The sequence below is a fragment of the Lemur catta genome, chromosome 18 (assembly GCF_020740605.2).
Source record: "Lemur catta isolate mLemCat1 chromosome 18, mLemCat1.pri, whole genome shotgun sequence".
Classification (NCBI taxonomy): domain Eukaryota; kingdom Metazoa; phylum Chordata; class Mammalia; order Primates; family Lemuridae; genus Lemur; species Lemur catta.
The window spans coordinates 40,358,610-40,372,601 of record NC_059145.1 but is presented as its reverse complement, the minus strand read 5'-3'; the positions used below and the strand labels follow the sequence as shown (position 1 = coordinate 40,372,601).

Sequence of the window (13,992 nt, the reverse complement as noted above, 5' to 3'; positions counted from 1 at the left end):
AAACACTACCAGTCCAGGTCAATAGGATTATCAAATTTCTTTCTTTTCTATTCTTTTTCCTTTTTTTTTTTTTAATTTTTTTTGAGGCAGGGTCTCCTGTTGCCCTGACTAGAGTGCAGTGGCACCATCACAGCTCACTGCAACCTCCAACTCCTGGGCTCAAGCAATCTTCCTGCCTTAGCCTCCCGAGTAGCTGGGACTACAGATGCCTGTCACCACATCTAGCTTATTTTCCTACTTTTTGCAGAGATAGGGTCTTGCTCTTGCTCAGGCTAGATTACCAAATTTCTTTTTCTTTTTCTTTCTTTCTTTTTTTTTTTGAGACAGAGTCTCACTCTATTGCCCAGGCGAGCGCTGTGCCATCAGCCTAGCTACTCACAGCAACTTCAAACTCCTGGGCTCAAGGGATCCTCCTGCCTCAGCCTCCTCAAGTAGCTGGGACTACAGGCGTGCACCACTAAGCCTGGTTAATTTTTTCTATTTTAGTAGAGATGGGGTCTCACTCTTGTACAGACTGGTCCTGAGCAAGTGATCCTCCCGCCTCGGCCTCCCAGAGTGCTAGGATTACAGGCGTGAGCCACTGTGCCCTGCCCTAGATTATCAAATTTCAAACACACAAAGAAACAATCTGAATTCCCAAAATTCAAATACACAAAGAAACAAGACAATTAAGTGACATCAACAGACAAAACGAGGTTAGAATCCTAAAATGTTCAGATGACAGAAAAAAAATGCTTGGAAAATTAGTCATATATAAAACTATTAAAGACATTAAAAAAGAGAAATATTTGAGGCCAGGTCCAGTTGCTCCCGCCTATAATCCTAGCATTATGTGAGGCCAAGGCAGGAAGATTGCTAGAGGCTAGAAGTTTGAGACTAGCCTGGGCAACATAGCAAGACTCTGTCTCTACAAAAAAGACTTAAAGAGACATAACTAAATAAAATGTGTAACCTTGGTTTAAATCTTATAAAGGACATTTTTGAAACAACTGCTGAAATGTGAAGACAGATTTATGGTAAATAATGGTACTGTATCAATTGCCCTAAATTTGATCCTTGTATTTGATGAGACAATGCCCTTGTTCTAAGGCCATCCATGTCTCAATCGTAAATCCCTCCCTGCTAGACTGAATCTCAAGATGCTGACAACTTCTCAAATGATTTCAAAAAAGTGCAATTATTAACCTCTGTGGTGACTAAGACTGGTCATTCTTCCCTGTAAGTCCTTTTGTTCTTGCTTCCCAGACCCATATGCTAATCTTTGCTTTCTCCCTCACCCATTCCAAGGAGTCCTAGAATTAGCATCATTTTGATGAAACAATACCATTTTCAGATACATATCATAAAATATTGAGAACTGGAGAGATCATGATGTTCATCAAATTTGACAATTTTCTAATGCTTCTTTGCCACAGAACCCTTTCAGGAACAGAAAGCTCAAACAGAAGCCTAGTAGGAAAAATTGTTCAAAGTAAAACTTGAAGACAACAGATTCCTCATAGACTTCTCCATTTACTCCTCCCCTCCCTCCTCTTCTCAGCTGCTGCAACTAATCCCCAGGGAACAATGATAAGACCAACAAATCAGGTCCAACTCCTTTTCTGACAACTGTGAGCCCCTTCTTATTAACTTTATTTTCCAAATGGTTCTTTTAATCAAATGAGGAAAACAGACTGTCGAACTGACAATCCTCCAGCTCCCACTCTTTCCATGATACTAGACTCAATTCATGAGAATCCCTGGCATGAAGTCAGTCACACTTACTGGGGAGAAATTCCAAAGTGTCAGAGAGAGATAGCCTATAGACTGTGACTCATCTAAAATATCCCAAAATAATACTACCCACTTGAGTCACACCACCTCATTTGTTAGAAATGGCTTTAACAGCATATTTTACTCTTAAAGTATTTATATGTATTCTACCAAAGACGCACATAAAAATCTGACATAAGTTCCCATGACAATTTGAAAATAAAATTCAAAAACTTTGAATAGTCCCCTTAAATGGGTGTATCATCTCAATATTTCTCCTTTTGAAGAGTAGTAATTATTTCAGTAAGATCTAATAGCTGCTTTAAAATAAGTCAGTATTGCACTTTACATTTTTGTAGATACATTAAGAAAAGTTCAATTTCACAAAGTAAATATGGTTCAGTTCTCTAGGCTATTTCATTAATAGCTTTCCACACTTCCTATCTTTGAGACAATTATTAATACTAGCATGACAGCAAAGAGATATCAATCAACAAATACATCTAAAACGCTTCCAGTGAGTCAGAACAACGAAGGCAAAGCAAGTCCTATCAATGTTCAACTGATAAAACATGGCTTCAATTAGAGGGGCACTGAAAGGTTTTGTTGGTCCTCAAGTTCAATCACTATTGTTTACACAACGTACACTGGCTCTCAGACATGAATTAAGGAGAAACAGAAGACATGGCTCTTCAGGGCCTTCCTGAAGAGCTGGAGGTGATGGCAAACTAGTAAAAGAAATGTTTAAAGAAAGACTGAAACAGGCCAGGGGTGGTGGCTCAAGCCTGTAATCCTAGAACTTTGGAAGGCAGGACAATTGTCTGAGGCCAGGAATTCAAGACCAGCCTGGGCAAAATAACAAGTCCTCGTCTTTACGCTGGTCATGGTGGTGCACACCTGCAGTCCCAGCTACTTGGGAGGCTGAGGCAGAAGGATCACTTGAGCCTGGGAATTTGAGGTTGTAGTGAACTATGACACCACTGCACTCTAGCCTGCGCAAGAGAGCAAGATCCTCTCTCAAAAAAACAAAAAGCTTAGGAAGGAGGATCCCTTGAGACAAGAAGTTTTAAGACCCAATCTGGGCAACAACAGAGTGAAACTCCCACCTCAAAAAAAAAAAAAAAAAAGAAATTATGTTAATAATGTATCTATCTATGTGTCTACATTTACCAGAAAATTTTTCAGCGAAGTAGAAAAAGCCAGCAACCTATTTTTCATGTCTGTAAGATCACCTCAATTTACGATTGGGTATTATCTTGATAAACCCATTGTAAATTGAAAATATTGTCTAAAATCCACTGAATGTATCTGACCTATTGAACATAACTTAGCCTAGCCTACCTTAACTTGCTCAGAACACTCACATTAGCCTACTGTTGGGTAAAATCACCTAACACAAAGCCTGTTTTACAATAAAGTATTGAATATCTTATGTAATTTATTGATTATTACACAAGTGAAAAACAAAGTAATTATATGAGTATTCGACATATGGTCTGTACTGAATGCATATTGCTTTCCCAACATCTGTAAGTCAGAGATTGTCTGTATTACATACTATTACTTTTTTTTTTTTTTTTTTTGAGAGAGTCTTGCTCTGTTGCCCTGGCTAGAGTGAGTGCCGTGGCGTCAGCCTAGCTCACAGCAACCTCAAACTCCTAGGCCCAAGTGATCCTACTGTCTCAGCCTCCCAAGTAGCTGGGACTACAGGCATCCGACACCATGCCCAGCTAATTTTTTCTATATATTTTTAGCTGTCCAGATAATTTCTTTCTATTTTTAGTAGAGACGGGGTCTCGCTCTTGCTCAGGCTGATCTCGAACTCTTGAGCTCAAAAGATCTGCCCGCCTCGGCCTTCCTGAGTGCTAGGATTACAGGCACGAGCCACCGCGCCCAGCTTACATACTACTTCTTTACATATTACTTCTCAGTAAGATTTTCCAAAAAGCTTTCATTATCACACATCTTGTGATTCTCAAATAGTTCTACGGGATCAGTAGGGCAAAGAATACATTCTACAAACAGAAGCACAGGTCAAGTGCCTTCTCACAAGGTCACTGTGCTAGGACGTGACAATGAGCTCCTAGCAGGGCTCTTCCCATAACACCTGGTCCCCAGATATTGACTGGGAGTGATTCAATATGTTAAATTATTTCAGCTTAAGAAATGAATGAGCAGGCTGGGCACACCTGTAATCCCAGCACTCTGAGAGGCCCAGGAAGGAGGATCATGAGCTCAGGAGTTCGAGACCAGACTAAGCAAGAGCGAGACCCCATCTCTACGAAAAATAGAAAAATTACCTGGGTGCAGTGGTGCAAGCCTGTAGTCCCAGCTACTAGGGAAGCTGAGGCAAGAGGATGGCTTAAGCCCAGGAGTTTGAGGTTGCAGTGAGCTATAATCACACCACTGCACTCTAACCATTCTAGGGGCAACAGAGTGAGACCCTGTCTCAAAAAAAAAAGAAAAAAGAGGCTGGGCACGATGGCTCACACCTGTAATCCTAGCACTCTGAGAGGCCGAGGCGAGAGTATCACTCGAGGTCAGGAGTTTGAGACCAGCCTGAGCAAGAGCAAGACCCTGTCTCTACTAAAAATAGAAAGAAATGATCTGGACAGCTAAAAATATATAGAAAAAAATTAGCCGGGCATGGTGGCACATGCCTGTAGTCCCAGCTATTTGGGAGGCTGAGGCAGAAGGATTGCTTGAGCCCAGGAGTTTGAGGTTGCTATGAGCTAGGCTAACGCCATGGCACTCTAGCCCAGGCAACAGAACGAGACTCTGTCGAAAGAAAAGAAAGAAAGAGAAAGAAAGAGAAAGAAAGAAAGAAAGAAAGAAAGAAAGAAAGAAAGAAAGAAAGAAAGAAAGAAAGAAAGAAAGAGAGAGAGAGAGAGAGAGAGAGAGAGAGAGAGAGAGAGAAGAAAGAAAGAAAGAAAGAAAGAAAGAAAGAAAGAAAGAAAGAAAAGAAAGAAAAGAAAGAAAAGAAAGAAAAAAAGACAAAGACAAATTTTGCTCTTGGAAGAACACTGTTAAGAAAACAAAAAGGCAAACCACAAACTAGGAGGAAACATTTACAACATATATATCATCAAGAACTTATAGCCAGGATATATATTAATAAATAACTTTTAAAATTCAACAAAAACTGTCCAGAAAGTAATAACACAGCAAGCCTGAGATTACTATCCTTAATAAGCCCTGATTTCAAAGTTGGCCCCTGGCTGGCATCTGGGAATTTGACTCAAACTGTTCCTACTCAACAGTTAACTGATTAGAAGGGTGGTACACTGTGCCTAGATTGTGCAAACAATCTGATTTATGATGAATACCTGCATTCCTTCTGGGAGTCTGGAATTTTGGTATGTGCTAGGCATAAGGTATCTATGTGACCAGTCCCCAACAAAAATCTTTGGCAGGAGTGTCTAATGAACTTCCCTAGGCAGAAACATTGCTTGCGTGTTGCCACATTTTCACTGCTGAGGAAAACAGTGCACTCTGTGTGACCCCCTCATGTGAGGGAGAGAGCATAAGGAAGCCTACCCATGGATTCCTCCAGACTCCACCTTCTCTCTTGTGATCCAGGTGTGTATACTTAATATATTGCTGTAGCAAATCTTAGCCCTGAGTACAACCACATGCCAAGTTCCATTAAGTCCTTCAGCAAATCTCTGTATGTAGAGGCAGTCTTGGTGGCCAAAAAAGAAAATGATTTGAATTGGCAACTCAAGAAAGATGTATAAATGGTCAAAAAGAACATAAACAGATGCTCAAGATCAACAGTCATTAAGAAAATGCAAATTAAAAGTACAATGAGATTCCACTGCATACCCACAGAAACGGCTAAAATTATAAAGACTAATCATACAAAGTATTGATGAGGATGTGAAGAAACCAGAACTCTAATACACTACTACATAGTACATAAAATGGTATAATCACTTTTAGAAAACAGTTTGACAGTTTCTGGAAAGGTTATGTGTATACTCCTACTCCATGACCCAACCAGTGCACTCCTAGGTATTTACCCAAGAGAAAAGTTACCACACAAAGACTTGTACAAAAACATTCATAGTAGTTTTACTTACAAAGCTGGAAACAACTCAAATTCCCACCAACCAGTGAAACGATAAACAAATTGTGTTTTACCCATACAATAGAATTCTAATCAAGAACAGAAAGGAACATAGAGGACGGGTGTGGTGGCTCATGCCTGTAATCCTAGCACTCTGGGAGGCCGAGGCAGGAGGATCATTTGAGCTCAGGAGTTCGAGACCAGCCTGAGCAAGAGCGAGACCCCATCTCTACTAAAAATAGAAAGAAATTAGCTGGACAACTAAAAATATGTATAGAAAAAATTAGCCAGGCATGGTGGCGGATGCCTGTAGTCCCAGCTACTCAGGAAGCTGAGGCAGGAGGATTGCTTGAGCCCAGGAGTTTGAGGTTACTGTGAGCTAGGCTGACGCCACGGCATTCTAGCCCGGGCAACAGAGACTGTCTAAAAAAAAAAAAAGAAACACAATGCCAGTGAACTCAGGTTTCTACTTGTGAATCCATATGCTATGTAATGGACTATAGGTCTGCCATCAACATTGATCATAGAGCTTTCTAGTGCTTTGGTCAACACCTGGTCCAGCATGCTCTCTACATGGCATACCGGTCCACGCCTTCAACATAGCAGCCCATATTCTGCATGCTCATGCTAGATCATCTAGGCTCATTGCCCTTTCAGGTGAATTATAAAGGCCAGAAGCTAACTGACTAGATTTTTTAGAGACTTAACTCTTTTTTTCTTCAGTAATTGGTTTTATCTACAGGTATATGGCTGAGAAATTCATTTGGACTATTTGTTTTTTCATATTTGCAAATACTTCCTCCACGCCCCAAGACACAAGAGACTGTATTAATGTATGAGTCCACATATATAAAATTCAAAAACAAACAAAACTATATTATTCAGGGATACATACAAACATGGTGATACCTATAAAGCAAAGCAAGGAAAAAATTATCTCTGGGGGGAAAGAGGGAGTTTATGATTGGGGAAGGGATACATCAGAGTTTCTGGATTGTTGGCAATGTGCTATTTCTGACCTGAATTGCAGTTAAATGAGTGTTCTCTTTATAATTATTTAAGTCAAAATTTGTTTTACTCATCTTCTGTACATTCCACTATAAGAAGTTATAAAGAAATAAAACTGAATTATTGCTCCACAAAATAAACTTCCCACACCATTTCACTTAAATGGATGCTTGTATTCCACTTTCTTTAAAGCTCTAAGTTACAAATGCTCACTTCTAATACATACGTAACACTTATATTCTCCTTTCTTGTCCCACAATCCCAAAGATAGTGTCTCTATTCTAAAATTCATACACTGGCAGAGTTAAGCCAGGTCAGGAATATAATACATTTTCCCTCTGGTTACAAATCAAATGATTAATTTTTTTAAGTACAATGACAAGTCTGAAGTCTCGGACACTTATGAACACATTTAAAATCCTTAGTTATTAGCCGGACTTGGTGGCACAAGCCTGTAGTCCCAACTACTTGAGAGGCTGAAGTGGGAGGATCACTTGAGCCCAGGAGTTTGAGACTGCAGCGAGCTGTGATCATGTCACAGCACTTCAGCCTGGGAGACAGCGAGACCTTGTTTCCAATATAAGAAAATAATAAACAAATAAATAAAACCTTCAGTTACTTTAGATTCTCACTTGACCTAGTTTTCTAGGTCTTATAGCTTTCTTGTTTTTTAAACATGGATGTTTATGAGCCATTTTAAAAGGCAGAGTAGAAAAATGGCTCTATCCTATTAAAATATTTATGTTATGTATGTACATATACTGAAGCCTTAAAGGGATTACAGAAAAATGAGAAATTTTACTTGTGGAGGTAAAAATATTTTTTCTTGTTTCAATTGATATTATATTTGTTTATGCAACACACTTTAAGTCTTATGAAATTCTTTTTTCCTTCCAAATCTTTCTAACTTCTCATTAGCATTTGACAGAACATACCCTATGAACCAGCTATTTGATATGCAGAATGACTAGGGAAGTTAGTATATAAAGTTCCACTCTGATTTTAACAAAAAGATAAGCCCAAATAATGAACTCTTATACCATACTGTTTATTCAGGAAAAAACTTTTTAAGGTAAATAGCTTACATGTTTCACTAAAATATTCTTTGCTTTGTTAATTGTCTCTTTGATCTGGTTTTGTTTAGCACCATTACACATTATATCAATACCTTTTATTTGGGAAAATGCTGAACACTATTTGGAGAGAAAGAGAAGTACATCTGGTCCCAGTGGCACTAAGCCATGAATTATTTTTAATTATGGCTTATACCTAAAAATATTCTTCCCTAATCTTTTAAAATCTGGAAGTAAATAATGGGTTAGGTCCCAGGAGTTAAATATCCCACGAATAATGCCCCATGTAAATGCCATTTTTGAAGACACTCATACATTCCTGAATAGAAATACCAATATAATGTGAATCATATTATATACTTTATATAATGTTATATGTAATTTTATTCTAAATACACGTTCTACTTAATAAAGTACAATCAATATGTACTATATGACAGTGTTTTAAAGAATTGAAAACTTCAACCAGTTTCTAATTTGACAATTCTAATCGAATTCATAATGTAAGAGAACAGGAAATAGGACAGGGTGCAGTGGCTCATGACTGTAACCCCAGCACTTTGGGAGGCTGAGGGAGGAAGAACGCTTGAGGCCAGGAGTTCGACACCAGCCTAAGCACAAGCAAGATCCTGTCTTTACAAAAAAATACAAAAAAAAAAAAAAACTAGGCAGGCATGGTGGTGCATGCTTGTAGCCCCAGCTACTTAGGAGGTTGAGACAGGAGGATCATTTGAGCCCAGGAGTTTGAGGTTGCAGTGAGCTATGATGACACTACCGCACTCTAGTCCTAGCAACACAGTGAGACCCCTGTCTCAGAAACAAAAACAAAAAAACAAAACAAAGCAACAATAGTCTATGACTAAAATTCTGTTAAGGTTCTTTTTTTTAAAAAAAAAAAAAAATTCTATATGTTAGCAGCAGCAAAGGAAATAGCTGGAGGATGCACCCAAGAGTGCAGAAATAAAGTATTATAATAAGTTGATGTACTTACAGGGAGTTTGGTGAAGGCTGGGTTGGTGACATGTTTCCCAAAGGCATCTTCCTGGAACTGGAGAAGCTGCACCACCAGCCCAGCCAGTGTTTTATTGGTAGGAGCATCCGCATGAACATACTGCAAGATAAACACATGGACTCAAAACCTGGTACAATCCTTACAGGAGAAAATGCTGGCTTACTTCCTATCACCTGCTAAGCACCAGCATTATGGTAGATTTGCGAAGTCTGAGAAATGCTCTCTGCTGTAAAGGAGCTTACAAAAACAAATATGTGTGTGTCCTTAAAAATGATTAAGACAGTAAAGTTTCCATAATGTGTTCGTCACAAAAAAAAAAGTGAAAAGTTATCCACATGGATGTAGAGAACGTCAAAGTCCAAAATAGTGAAAGACAGGATAGGTAGCTTCCACAGCAAGGGAAGATAACAGGTAACGTGTCAGAGAGAGCATAATTAGTGAGTTAAATTAAAAGTAAAAATTTAATTTGGCATTAAATGTTCAGTATCACTTTGAGAAGCCAATACAGTCAATAAAAAAAATTTTTAAACCTCCAATTTGAGCAAGAAAAACATCTATACTTCCCCCTCAGTATCAAAAAAGATAACAAACAACTAAAATTTTCTTCTTGGAGCAAACCTCTTTCCAAGTACTATCCAACATTTCAAAGTTAATGTGGTACGTTTCTATTACAAGAAATATTTTTTAAGCGAGTGGCATATGGCAAAAATGACATCAGCTGCAAAGTCTACAACCATTATACATTAAGTTGAATGGCTCACAATAATATAATAGGACAATCACTCTTAAAACGTAGTATCCTCTCAAATTATTATTTGTTGAAGTGCATTAGCTTTCCACTGTTAAATAAACAGCATGCAGCTAACTGATGACGACTGGTATTTTGTTGGAATGCTTTATTTACATGAAATCTTTTTTTTAATTTTTAATATGCTAATTATGCTAATCTTCTCTGTATGTTCCAATTTTAGTATATGTGCTGCCAAAGCGAGCACTACATGAAATCTTTTAGATTAGAGGTTGGCAAAATCCAGTCAGCTGCTTGTTTTTGTGTGGTCTACAAGCTTAGAATGGTTTTACATTCTTAAATGGTCAGGGAGAAAAATTTTTTAAAGAATAATATTTCATATATTTCATGACACATGAAGTATTATATGAAATTCAAATTTCAGTGTTCATTAAGTTTAATCGAAGCATAACACATTCATTTATATTATCATCTATGGCTGCTTTCATGCAATAACAGAATTGAGGAGTTGCAACTGATATTGCTAAACCCACGAAGTCTAAAATATTTACTACCTGAACCTTTACAGAAAAATTCTGCCTATCCCTTTCTAAACCACTCCTTTTTATCCTTATAAAAAGTTTTCTTTGGCCAGGCAAGGTGGCTCACACCTGTAATCCCAGCACTTTGGGAGGCTGAGGCAGGAGGATCCTTGAGGCCAGGAGTTCCTGATGAGCCTGGGCAACAAATAGAAACCCCGTCTCTACAAAAATAAAAATAATTAGGCAGGCATGGTGGTACAGGCCTGTAGTCCCAGCTACTTGGGAGGCTGAGGTGGGAGAATCACTTGAGCCCAGGAGTCTCTCAAAAAACTAAACAGCTTCCTTTTATAATATTGTAAGGGTGTTCCATAAAAACATATTTTTAGAAGGCCACAAGTGACACATACATGCCAGGCATGAATCAAACACTGGAGACAAATTTTGTACAATCAAGCATATTAAGATATCAATTCTGTTAGTCTAAAACAGTGGTTCTCAAATTTTAGCATACAACAGAATCACCCGATTTGTCAGCTCCATCCCCACAGTTCCTAATTCAATAGGTCAGGCCCAAGAATCTGCATTTCTACTATCTAGTAAGTCCCTAGGTGACACTACAGGTCTGGGAACCACAGGTTAAGAACCAATGGACTTTTTTAAAAAATTCATTTCAGATACCATTACGTATCTCAGTTAAAGAACAGATGTTATGGCCGGGCGCGGTGGCTCACGCCTGTAATCCTAGCTCTGGGAGGCCGAGGCGGGTGGATCGCTCGAGGTCAGGAGTTCGAGACCAGCCTGAGCAAGAGTGAGACCCCGTCTCTACTAAAAATAGAAAGAAATTATCTGGCCAACTAAAAATATATATACAAAAAAATTAGCTGGGCATGGTGGCTCATGCCTGTAGTCCCAGCTACTCGGGAGGCTGAGGCAGTAGGATCGCTTAAGCCCAGGAGTTTGAGGTTGCTGTGAGCTAGGCTGACGCCACGGCACTCACTCTAGCCCGGGCAACAAAGTGAGACTCTGTCTCAAAAAAAAAAAAAAAAAAGAACAGATGTTATTATAATTTAAAAGTTAAAAACCAAGTAAGCAATTTTTTAAATGTTAAGGACTACTTACTACTTTCCCCTTTCCTATAACACATGGCCAAATCCCAACAAAAACTGGCAAGTCTATTTTGAAGGACTATACACTTTCAGGTGAAAATTCAAAATCACTTTTTCTCCAATTTACTAAACATAGTAAATCTTTAATAAATAACACTTATTTGGTAATTAGTAATACTCCACACAGTATAATCCTTAATGAAGCATAAACTTCAAGTTTATCCTATAGAACTGGCAAAATACATTGTACATATCCTACATAATCTTTATTAAGCACAGACTTCCCAAAGGGGTCATAAAATGTACTGCAGTTTTTCTAGACATGATAAAGCAACATAAAAAAAATAATAACCATTATTCTTTATTTTTCAGGTAACTGTAGATAACTGAACAATGCCAAATCCTAAAACTGAAAGAGACAACATCCTGGGGAAAAGCTGCTAAGACGGAACCAAATCAACCTTTCAGGCAAAAAGTTATCTTTAATAACTGTGGTAAAAATAGCTTTGTATATATCCTAAACTTCATTACTATATATTTTTCAATATATTTTGTTATCCAGAATAAGAAAGGTTTTGTGAACACCCTACAGTTTTAGAATAAAGATGAACAAAGCTCAATCAAAATTGAGTATAACTAGATATCTTAAAGCCAATTTTCAAATTATGAAATATTTAACTGTTTAGATATTTTTTCCAAAAATTACCAACCATGAAAATGTAAGAGATGACATACTGAATTCATAAATGAAATTTAACATTAATACGTTAGTGTTAAAATATACCTCACACCCACTCAAAAGGCAGCCAATGTATGACAATTAAGGTTTTTAAAGCAACTTTTAAAAATTTCAAAATAGTAACATTCTGTTTAACCAATAAGAATGCAGCACACTGACCATGGGCTATATGGCATGTCACTACCATCTCCATTTTATATAATCCCTCTCATCTTCAAGGACTACTTCGTTTGATTCTAACAATAGTCCTATGTGAATCACACTCCCAACTTACTAATGAAAAATTAAAACAGGTAGAAAACAAGTAATCTGCTCAAGGACACACCAAGTATCAGCCAAGAGTACTGAACTCACATCTTCCAAGCAAATGTAATGCTCATTCCACTATCTCACACTAACGTAAGAGAATTCATTCAAAAGCTTCCAAAAACATCACTTAACAAATAAAAAGTTCTTAATAGGCCGGGCGCGGTGGCTCACGCCTGTAATCCTAGCACTCTGGGAGGCCGAGGCGGGTGGATGGCTAGACGTCAGGTGTTCGAGACCAGCCTAAGCAAGAGTGAGACCCTGTCTCTACTAAAAATAGAAAGAGATGATCTGGCCAACTAAAAATATATATAGAAAAAATTAGCCAGGCATGGTGGCGCATGCCTGTAGTCCCAGCTAGTCGGGAGGCTGAGGCAGTAGGATCGCTGAAGCCGAGGAGTTTGAGGTTGCTGTGAGCTAGGCTGACGCCACGGCACTCACTCCAACCTGGGCAACAGAGCGAGACTCTGTCTCAAAAAAAAAAAAAAAAAAAAGTTCTTAATAGCTTTCAAAACACTAATTAGGGAATTCTAATTAAGGAAAATGTAATCTCAGCACTATGGAACGCCAAGGCGAGAAGATCACTGAAAGCCAGGAGTTCAGAGACCAGCCTGAGCACCACAGTGAGACCTCGACTCTACAAAAAAAATAAAAATAAACAACATTTTCAAAAATAAAAAATTATCTGGGCATGGTAGCATGCACCTGTAGTACCTGCTACTTGGGAGGCAGAGGCAGGAGGATCACTGGAGCCCAGAAGTTTAGGGTAGCAGTGAGCTATGATCACACCACTGCATTCCAGCCTAGGCTACATACAGATCAAGACCCTGTCTCCAAAAAAACAAAGTCCAATGCCATGTTTCATTTAAGAAAACAAAAATTAGTCTTAAAAATTTCAATTAATAAAGTCAGGAAGATATGTTGAGAAAGTTTTATCAATAAAACTGTTTTATATTATCTGTGGCATTAATAAAGCATCAAAAGTTTCACTTGCCCCTAAACAATCCTTTGGCAGTGAATGTCCCATTAAAAACAAAGTCACCATTTAACTGTCAAATAATTTATGTAAAGGATTACACAAATTATGCCTTTCCTAGGCAATCTAGTCTAATTTTAGTGATCATCCGGAAACTCTAAAACTTTATTTCAGGAATAAGCCAAACATTGGGATGAAACTTACCAAAAAGCTTAATGGCTTACAGATACACTTTCACCTCCAAGGTACCTGAGTTGGTTGAATCAGTATGAGATCAGCAGTAGTAAGGTTTTATTATCTGAAAACCACTCAGAAGCTACAGACAGAAGTACAGCTTTCATCTTTATCAAATTTAGGATGAAGGATGTATAAACAATAATGCAAAGAAGGCAGCTTAGGTCAGAGATGAACAAACTTCTGCACTGCTACAGGACTTAAAATGTAATCTCAGGCAAACAGTTAACCTCCCTGTGCTTCAGTTTCCTATTACCTAAGGCAGTCTCACCTCTGTACTCCTCTGGTCCCGTTGAGGTTCATCCCAGTCACCCAAACCAATACTGTGTTGCTAAACAAAATCAAATTTATCAACAAAGCTTAAATGTTCCTAGCATAGTTAATCAGTTCATTCATTTAACAAATATTTACTGAGCATCTACTAAGTTCTCTTTTATTTTGAAATCAC

General features: G+C 38.2%; 1 protein-coding gene across 1 annotated transcript in view; it reads right to left on the bottom strand.

The window, feature by feature from the left end:
- SMARCC1 (SWI/SNF related, matrix associated, actin dependent regulator of chromatin subfamily c member 1) overlaps positions 1–13,992 on the bottom strand; it is a 144,848-nt gene that overhangs the window by 127,602 nt on the left and 3,254 nt on the right. The window contains exon 2 of the mRNA XM_045530371.1: positions 8,894–9,013. Coding sequence (XP_045386327.1) covers positions 8,894–9,013 — 120 coding nt within the window. The remainder of the gene's footprint in view (positions 1–8,893; positions 9,014–13,992) is intronic.